The sequence below is a fragment of the Stegastes partitus genome, unplaced genomic scaffold (assembly GCF_000690725.1).
Source record: "Stegastes partitus isolate 25-593 unplaced genomic scaffold, Stegastes_partitus-1.0.2 Scaffold1680, whole genome shotgun sequence".
Classification (NCBI taxonomy): domain Eukaryota; kingdom Metazoa; phylum Chordata; class Actinopteri; family Pomacentridae; genus Stegastes; species Stegastes partitus.
In genome coordinates, this window is record NW_007579411.1 from 27,642 (window position 1) to 37,267 (window position 9,626).

Sequence of the window (9,626 nt, forward strand, 5' to 3'; positions counted from 1 at the left end):
CATAAAACAACTGAAATCCAAAAAGTCCATATGTAAACTAACACAAAATACCACTGTTTAGTGCCGAGCAGCTTCTGTACAGTCTACTGAAAGCAGCCACTGAAACCAAGCTTGATGAGAGCGGTGAGAATGAACCGAAGCTTTACAGCTGTGGGCGGGAAAAACCAAAACAATGGTCTGAGAAATGCTCTGCACAACCTTGTGGGTTTATCACATAGACTGTAAGAACATCTCCTCTCACACTAGACAGGTAATTGTTTTCCATCGTAACATCATAAGTTTCAACATGTGCAGCTTTAGGGGGTTTTGCAGGTCATGTGTCCCTGAGTGGCAAAAAAAAAAAAAAAAAAAAAAGGAAAAAAACTTAAAATAATTCAATTTTTACTGTTGTGATGACGTTAGGGACAGCTTTGGCCTGGTTTTTATGGTTAACTAGTAAGTGGAAACCTTTTTATTTCTGTGATTTTGTTCATTATTATCTGTGATATATATATTAGCTGTTACTTTTTTAAGTTATATTTTTTTTAAACAGTTTTTCAGTTTTTAACACACAGACTTTTCCCTTCAAGCAACAGCAACTATCTGTAAAATAATGACATTTTTGCTGATTTAAATACAGTAGAAATAGTAAAAAGAGCCATTTACCATTTGTAAAAATACAGATTATTGACAGATTTGACCTGTTTGGTATGGATTGACTAGTAAGTTTTCTTATTTTTTCAGATTCTACTAATTATTATTATCTGTAATTTCACAAAACAGGTAAAATCTTACAAACTGTTAAAAAAAACAAAAAAAAAACGTTATGTTTTTACAGTGTAAAATGAATGTATGTATGAGAAATGTGTATATTTATATTTCCTTTACCTTAATTTATCTCAGGACCATCTGAAGGGTCTCGATCCCCCGGCTGAGGATCCCTTTCTGAGGGGAGTAGTGGCAGAATCACTGATCGTCTGATTGCAGCAGAAACCTGTAAAATAATGATTAAAAAAAAAAGAGAGAGATTTAAATACAATAAAGTAGTGCACACACAGTAAAATAATACATTGCTATTTGTAGAAATTATGATTTTTGATATGAGTTTTTTGATAGTCAGCATATAAATAAATATTAAATTAATATTTTTGGGTGATTTTACTAGATTTTAGCTGTCATTTAGCCAAGCCAGGAAAAATCGGTTCAATCAAAACAATATCTGTAAAACAATAATATTTTTTGCTCATCATGTAAATAGTGTAAATATAGTGTAAATTATTATATATAGTGTAAATTTTATGGTCAAACATAAATAACAAACTACCATTTGTAAAAAATAAAATAAAAATAAATAAAAATAAAAAATGTTTTTTTCATGTGGACATTGTTGACAGTTTGTTTTTTGTTTTTTTTTAATGGTTAACTAGTAAATTAAAATATTTCTATTTGCTAGTTATTATCTGTAATTAAACAAAACAGGGAAAATCTGTAAATCTTGCAAGAAATTAAAATTACAAACTGTTAAAAATAAAACAAAATGTATAGTGTATTGAGTATTTCACAAAATGAAGAAAAATTAGGATTACTCTTTGTATCAGAAATGTGTACTTTTTACATTTCTTTTAACTTGAATCGTCTCGGGACACACTGGGTTGTTTTAATCACCACCTAATATTAGCATCATGACTGGTTGTGTGATTGCTGTGTCATATGTCAATCCTGAGCTGCATATATACTTCACGCAGTCCAGAAACAGTCATGATGTTTTGTCATATTATGCAGCCAATGGTCGGCTTCCTTCCTTTCTGACCCGTTCAGCCCAGGGCAGCCATTTCCCTCAGCAGGGATTACTGACTCTTCCTCCGTCTGGGAGTTCATTTGTGAGAAATGATCGATTAAGATAAGCATACAGTGTATATTGTTGTGGCTTCCTGTTGCACAAGCGGGAACAGGAACGTTTTTTTGATTTTTCGTTTTGACACATTGAGATCGGACAGGCTGTGGTATTCTGCACTCTGGTATTCATCTGAAGTCTGCAGCCAACACAATACAGGAACTCCACTCATTATCACCCCATCAGGCTGCTTTCCTTCGTCCTGAGGAGAATGTTGTTTCTACAAAATGCAGCAGCGGCTTATCCGGGTCGCCAGGTGGAAACCGTAGCAACAGACTTGACAGGCGTCACCCCCCCCAACCCTTTTCCACAGATCACTTCCTGGGGAAGCTCTCACCTCATTGGCTCCTTCCTGAATGATCCGCTTTTCCCATGTTATTACTGCTGGGACATCACATTGCTCTGCATCCAAAACCAATAACTGCTCGAAATGATTACTGGAATGTCAGGTGTGGAGGAAAATGAATGTTTTCAAGTATGTTCTGATATCATCTCAGTTTGCTCTTCTGTCCTCACCTCTTCAGTCTAACATAAGCAATGTGTGGTCCCCGCTGTAATATCTGCTCCTCCTGTAATCTAAACTAATGCAATGCTTCTGAGACCGCGACAAACTGTCTGTGCGAGTGTGTGTGCGCACATCCCTTTTCTGGGACGTCATCCAGAGTCCTATGAGTCTCTCTGTTTATATCAGGCTCCATTAGATAGTATATGACCATGTCTAGTTAATATGTATACAAAAGGATACACAGAGAGAGAGGGGGTTTAGATTTAATGAGTTATAGTTTCCTCTTGGCACTGATACATTAATCCTCTCTTTTCCACTGAAATGGCTCTTTATCTTTTCTAAATTAAAAACGTATGCAGATTTCCCTCCACTGCTATCCTCTGCAGTGCTTTTACTTTGTCTGTGAAGTGAGGGGGTGGAGTGAGGTGACAGAGGGCAGATGTTTCCTCCCCCAGCTTTGAAGATGCTTGTAAAGATGGAGAGAGGAACAGTGTAAAGCCTGTTCCTCCATGGAGGTTGGGTGTTTTACGAGGGAGGCCGCGATCAGATCTGGCAGCGGCTTTGGAAATGGCAGCTCACTGTTGAACGCTCAGCTGCAATCTCTACATGTCGATCTAACTCCTCATTTAGGCAGAGCTGCTTTAACCATCACCGCATCGACGTTTAATAGTGTTTAAATGCAGGGCTGCGGCGCTTCAGCCAAAAGGTTTCTGTCTTTTATAAACTTCAGGATGACATGTAGTCATCTGGAAAACAACGCCTTGACTGTGGGCTGCATCTGTCCCACCATTTGTTAGGGGGCTCAGATTGTGCCTGAGGGCAGCGGATGTCTGCCTTAAGGCTACATATTGCCACCATGTGGTTAAAGAAGCGACTGTGGAGTGACAGAGCTCAGATTTAGCATCAGTCATAAGACAGCCACATGACAAACAGACACATGTTTTACTAATTACAGAACTATACCAAAGGAGTTTACTTCATACATCGGGGATTTTTTTTTCTTCTAAAAATAAAAAAACTAAAACAATGTGGCTGCCTCATTAACATTTTCCTTTATGGCCTCCACTAGAAATACCAAAATGTACGCTGAGGTGAATATTAGGGAAAATGTGCTCGCAATCCAGAAATGTTATGAAAACAGACAGAGAGAGGGGGAAAAAACTGCCACTATGTCAGGGCTTAATTCAACTCAATCTGACTTTGTGGCCACAGTATGAGTGAAACTTGATTAAGTCCAAACTCTAGAGGACTAGAGAAATATCCACAGTTGCTCTGGTGATTACACATCGACAACTGTACTGTACACAATCTGAACTTAGAGGATTATGAGCAGATCTTTTTAAAAAAAATAAAATAAAAAATGTAACCCAATTCATAGTATATGTATATAAAATGATAAAAACTATGAATTTCTGTTGTCATCTTGGCAGTAAGGTTGTTAGCTGCAAAATGAGCGTCATCAAATCTGCAAAACGTCAGAAAATCGCCATTATTTGGATGAACTGACAACATGTTTCAAATCTAAATGCTTCCTTTACTCGCTGAAAAGTCTTAATAAAGCAGCATTTTCTTTTTAATTTCTGGATTTGGAGTTCCCCCTAATGTTTGTGCTCCACTTGTACAGTATATGTGATTTTCCAAATTGTAGCACATTTTCCTTTCCCTCTTTTCGTCTTCCCTTTGCCCTTTGGAGCCACTCTTGTCTCTACACCATAAATTTTCACCAAAAAAAAAAGAAGATCCTAATAAGTTTTGCTGCTTCTTGATTATGATTGTACAAGAAAAGCCTAAATGTTCACAGTACTGCTGGACTCTGTAAAGCTCACCTTCATGAATCACAGGCAGCATTTTTACATGTTTTGTTTTTTCCATTTTAAAGAAGAGTTCTGGTTTATTTCAATGTGGTAGTTTTCTCATTATTGTGGATCGTGCTAACTTTGCACTCTTCATCGTCTGTTGTCGAGATACAGATAACACAGTTAGAAAGCAGAGCTGCTGCAGGACGCTGATTTCTGATCACAGCTTAAAGAAGCTCATGTTACAAACCTTGATTTTATTTTTTTTTTCAACCTGTATCAACTTTGTTAAGCTCATCTTTACAATGAAGGTGCAGAGTGCAAAGTTAGAACAATCTGTGGAGCCACAATAGAACAATAATAGCACATATTCAAGGTTAAAATAAACTGCAATTCTCTTGTTTATCACTTGCAAAGTCTCTAATTTGAATGCCCTTTAAAAAGAAAAACATATTTTGATGACAACAACATTTTTCATTACACATCAAACTACTTTTTATTTGGTCTTTATTGTTTTGATATTTAATGGCGGGTTTTAGTTTTTTTTTTTTTTTTTTTTGCACCCTCCTTTTAACCTTGACAGATTAGATGAAGGGAGGAAGGCCGGCTGCAGAGGCATTCCAACCAAAAGAAATAACTCCCACACATACTGCTGAGGAGTTCCAGTAAAAGCTTTCCATAGCGACAACAATAGCCCATCCATCCATCCATTATCTATACACCGCTTAATCCTCACTAGGGTCGCGGGGGGGCTGGAGCCTATCCCAGCTGACTTAGGGTGAAGGCAGGGGACACCCTGGACAAGTCGCCAGTTTATCACAGGGCCACACTTAGAGACAGACAACCAAGCACACTCACATTCACACCTACGGACAATTTAGAATCACCAATTAACCTCAACATGTTTCTAGACTGTGTGGGAGGAAGCCGGAGAACCCGAAGAGAACCCACGCTGCACGAGGAGAACATGCAAACTCCACGCAGAAAGATTCCGGTGCCCCCACTGGGACGCGAACCGGCGACCTTCTTGCTGCGAGGCAACAGTGCTACCAACTGCACCACCCTGCAGCACAACAATAGCCAGAATAGGCTATTCATTTTCTATAAAAGTACAAAATTAACCCAAAATAACACCAAAAGTTTAACCGCATCAGCATGATATTTCTCACTTTCATACATCAAAACATATGAATCTTTTAAATATAATTTTCTCTAGTTGTTTTTTTCAGTATTAAGCTTCAAACTATGTTGATGGAATCCAGGACAATCCAGGCAGTCAGAGTCAGTGAGACACAGTTTGATGGAATCACTTTAAGCTGTAAAAACGAAAGAAAGAAGAGAAAAAGTCAAGATTAGAAACACTTAATGGACCTAAAATCCCCAAGCCTAAGCATCAGCTCACCTTTAATCATGACTTTGGCCACTGCCTCACTTGAACCAATGCGGTTGGAGGCCACACATTTGTACGTCCCGCCGTCGCTCTGCCTAACGTGGGCTATGAGCAGCGTTCCATCCTTAGTGGTCTGGGTTCCTGCAGGCAGACCCGCCCTGCCCAGCCGAGTCCACGTGAACTGGATGGGGTGAGAGCCGTGGGCGAGGCACTGCAGGCGGAGGGCATCCCCCGGCTGGAGCCTCACCTGGTCGGGCAGGCAGGTGGCGTACGGAGGAGCTGCGTGAAGGAGGGAGGCTGTCAACACGAGCAGCGGTGAAGCATCTGGATGTGCAGTGTGTGTGTGTGTGTGTGTGTGTGCTCTTCCACTCACTGTCCACCTCCATCTGCGTGTACGCCTCACTGTAGCCGTGTATGTTGGTTGCATTGCAGATGTATTGTCCTGAGTCTTGGCGCCCGACGCTGGTCAGTGTCAAAACTCCACCGGACACCGTATGTTTCCATGGCAACGGCGCTCGAAGTTTGGACCAGGTGATGACGGGGGTGGGAGAACCTGGAAGGAGGAACAGAAAGAGAGTTAAACCTGACAAATGACAGCAGAGTTGATCTATAGCACAAGCATTTAGGCGTCTTACCGCTGGCCTGACACTCCATTACGACTGTATGTCCCTCCACCACTGTCATTTCTGTAGCGCTCACTGTAGCCACTGGTGCTCCAAGCCCCCCCTCCACAACGATGTCAACTTTGACCTCTGTAATTCCCTCACTGTTCACAGCTTGGCAAATATAAACTCCTGAATCTTCTGGACGCACTGCAGGCCACTGAGGAAACAGATTAGTATGTGCTATTAATCATCCTGAACGTGGAAAGAAATAAAAGGAACAACTTGCGCATGAGTTCATCTCTCACCTTTATGGTGTTGACATCATTTGTCTCCGTGGTAACCAGCTGCAGGGTGGAGCCTTGGCGTTTCCAGGACAGCGTGGGGCGTGGCCTGCCGGTGGCCTGACAGTCCACTGACACGGCTTCACCTATCCTCACCCGCAGAGGCCCGGCTGGTGTCACCTGAACTTTGGGAGCAACTGATGGAAAGAGGACAAACAAACAGAAACAGATGCTTATTTACACATCCAGCAGTTAATTTGGAGCACAGTGCCTTGAAAATGCTCCTCACATCCAATATTCGCCCATTTTAGCTCAGTTTTTGGTCTCCACCAGCTCCTAAAGTAAATATCTGGCTGCTTATTTCTCCACTATGTTCACCAGCCTGTTGCTAATTGGGTTCGTCCGCTTTTTGGTGCCAAGTATGTCATAAACAATGGATTTTCTCTCTGAACGCTGGCTGCACGCTGTGGCCAAAAAAATGACACCGTGCAATGACAGTGAGACAAAACAGAAACGCTGTAGGCTGGACAGCTAAACAATGAACTGAAGCTCACTATAAAATCTGAGTTGCAGATTCACATCATAACATTCAGCAGATTTACGAGCAACGTCGTCTCCTTTGTCACCTTGTTTCCACATTATCACACTAAGCGTTGCGGATAAAAAGAACATGAACATGAACCAGCTGCTCTAAAGTAACACCCGATGCACGTAGAAACACACATAGTGGGTAAAATGTGGGGTTTAAAGTGAGAGTGTTTTTTTGTGTTTAATAAAAATAAACCCACTTTCTAGCTTTGCCATGGTACACACACCCAGTGAGGGGGAAAACTGTACTGTGAAGCTCACATTTGACGTTCAGCACAGCACTGGCAGTGCCGCGGCCGGCGGAGTTGACTCCAACACAGCGGTATTGGCCCTGATTTCCAGGTCGGGCATTTGCAATCGTCAGCAAAGACCCATCAGGACCGATCTTTGCATTCTCTGGAAGGGAAATGGGAGAATTCAGCGAAACCATCACAGACGGTGATGTTGTATGAACAGTGCTTGTGCTTACATGTCGTTGCTCCTGACCTGGTAACGCTTGGTTATTGGCTCTCCTCCACTCCAGCCGAACTGGCTGAGCGCCGCTCCCCACTTGGCACCTGAAGCTGACAGACTCTCCTTGGCGAACAGTAGCAACCCGAGGCTCCACTGAGACAACTGGAGCCTGACCAGCCACTGCACAGAAAGACAGAGCGCTTAGTGCTGATTAAACTCTAAAACTTCCTCTGTGTTTCAAAGTTACACATCTAGGAGGGTTTAAATGTAACTCTACACTCTTGCTTCCCTTTGAAACTGCAGATCTAGGAAGTCCTGCCTCTCTTCATCCAATCCTTCCTAACTTGCTGCAGCTCGAGCACACCAGCTTTCACACTGTAAAACTACTCGACACTACAAAAAAGGCAAGTTGTAGTTCTTGCAGTTATTCAGACAAATATATTTGAGCTGGAAACTGATTCTGAAGAACAATGATACAGAAAGTCTAAAAAGTGTTCACATCTCTTGGAAGTCTTCTCCTGTTATTGCTTTGACAGTGAACAATACTAAATAAACTTCAATCTAACTTGGCTTTATTGAAAAGAATTTACCAAAAATAGATTCCGATTTTTTTTTTTTAAATGTTAAAAATTTAAAAAAAACAGATTCACCAGTGACTGGAACTTCCAGATGTAGGTGTCTTTATACTACAACCATTTTTTTTTTTTTTTGTCACATTCACATGATCCATTTCAATAAGTGTGTGACTTCCAGCCCTGATTGGCGAGACTTGTGTTGAATTAGGTGAGCAACTTCAAAGGCAGTGAATACTTATGCAATCACCTATTTCACATTTTTTTAAATTTTACATCACTATGTAGAACTTTGTTTTCACTTTGACATGTCAGAGTAATTTGTTTTTTTGTAAAATCTTCCATGACTCCAGGTAAAAGCAGAACCCTTCCAAGGAGGGAGAATACTACTTATAGGTACTGTATGACTTCCAGCATATAAAAAAAAAACATTATACAGACACATTAACAAGGTTAAAAAAAAAAGAAGTTTTACAAACATGTGCAAGAACAAATCGACTCGACGAACCTTTAGACATGTCTGGGTAAAATACAGTGTAAACAAGCACCACCCCAAAGCAAACAACCCGAGCAAATACACAGATTGAACAGAAGTGCTGCTCGATGACGAAGGAAAAAAGAAAATTTAGCAAAAAAAAAAAAAAGGACGATTTCTCGCAAAGAAAGACAGAACTATTTTATTTCATGACATTAATAATATGACATTGGTTCACATAAAATAAAAAAAAGAAAAAGAAATAAAATGTTTGGGTTATTTTATACTGATTTTGAGGCTGCGTTTCCCCGATTTATGTGTTTGTAGCAATATAATAGAAACGCCAACAAAAATTTGTGTTGCTCATAAATTAAAACAATTTTTTAAAACAAGTCAACAACATCTCTTTAAAGCAACAATGTAATTGTCCATAGCTTTTATACAGACAATTTCTTCCACTTTTCATGGCATCATCTGTGAAGAGTAATCACGACTGTGTCCATTTTTAACATAATTTAAATATTATTTTTCAATGCGGTGAGTACAATTTAGCTTTACCAGATCCTTCGATGTACAAAAATGGCTCCGTCTAAACAGAGAAGCTGTCTGCGGGGCATAAACACATCCTAAATCAGTGCTAAATATTACTCTTTAAATTCAATCAGATTCTTTACCTGTACATAAGAGAGAACACAGGATCAGAGCTGCGGGTGATAAATCCATGATGAGCACAGAATAGTCCCACTTTCTCTGCTGCGTACAAACTCTCTGTCTGTCTCTTATCACTTTCAACCTTTAACCCTTCACCAACCCCTTCCCCTATTCAAATATTGCCTGCATGTTGCACATTGACGACTAGATATTGCTGCACTCTTTTTTGAGCTAATAATTGTCTGATCCTGGTGGGTCTAGATGATATCTGCTGACTTTTCAGTTGTCGTGCTGATAAATATCTCATGCTACTGTTGTCAAATGCACAGAGCTCGCAGGACGTATCCTAGTAAACAGCACAAAAGCTCCATTTTGTGACTTTGCAATAATTTGTAAGCACGTCGAATGACTGGAGGGCTGTGATTTTATCACTTTAC

General features: G+C 40.3%; 1 protein-coding gene across 1 annotated transcript; it reads right to left on the minus strand.

Annotated features, from left to right (window-relative positions):
• Positions 1 to 5,470: 5,470 nt before the first annotated feature.
• Positions 5,471 to 9,295, minus strand: sid4 (secreted immunoglobulin domain 4). The gene is made up of 8 exons (XM_008301509.1): positions 9,213 to 9,295; positions 7,525 to 7,671; positions 7,300 to 7,434; positions 6,475 to 6,647; positions 6,200 to 6,386; positions 5,938 to 6,117; positions 5,577 to 5,843; positions 5,471 to 5,490 (listed from the first exon to the last, which is right to left on the minus strand). Exons 1-8 carry the CDS (start codon positions 9,259 to 9,261, stop codon positions 5,486 to 5,488), a joined length of 1,143 nt encoding a protein of 380 aa, XP_008299731.1. The 5' UTR covers positions 9,262 to 9,295; the 3' UTR covers positions 5,471 to 5,485.
• Positions 9,296 to 9,626: the final 331 nt, after the last annotated feature.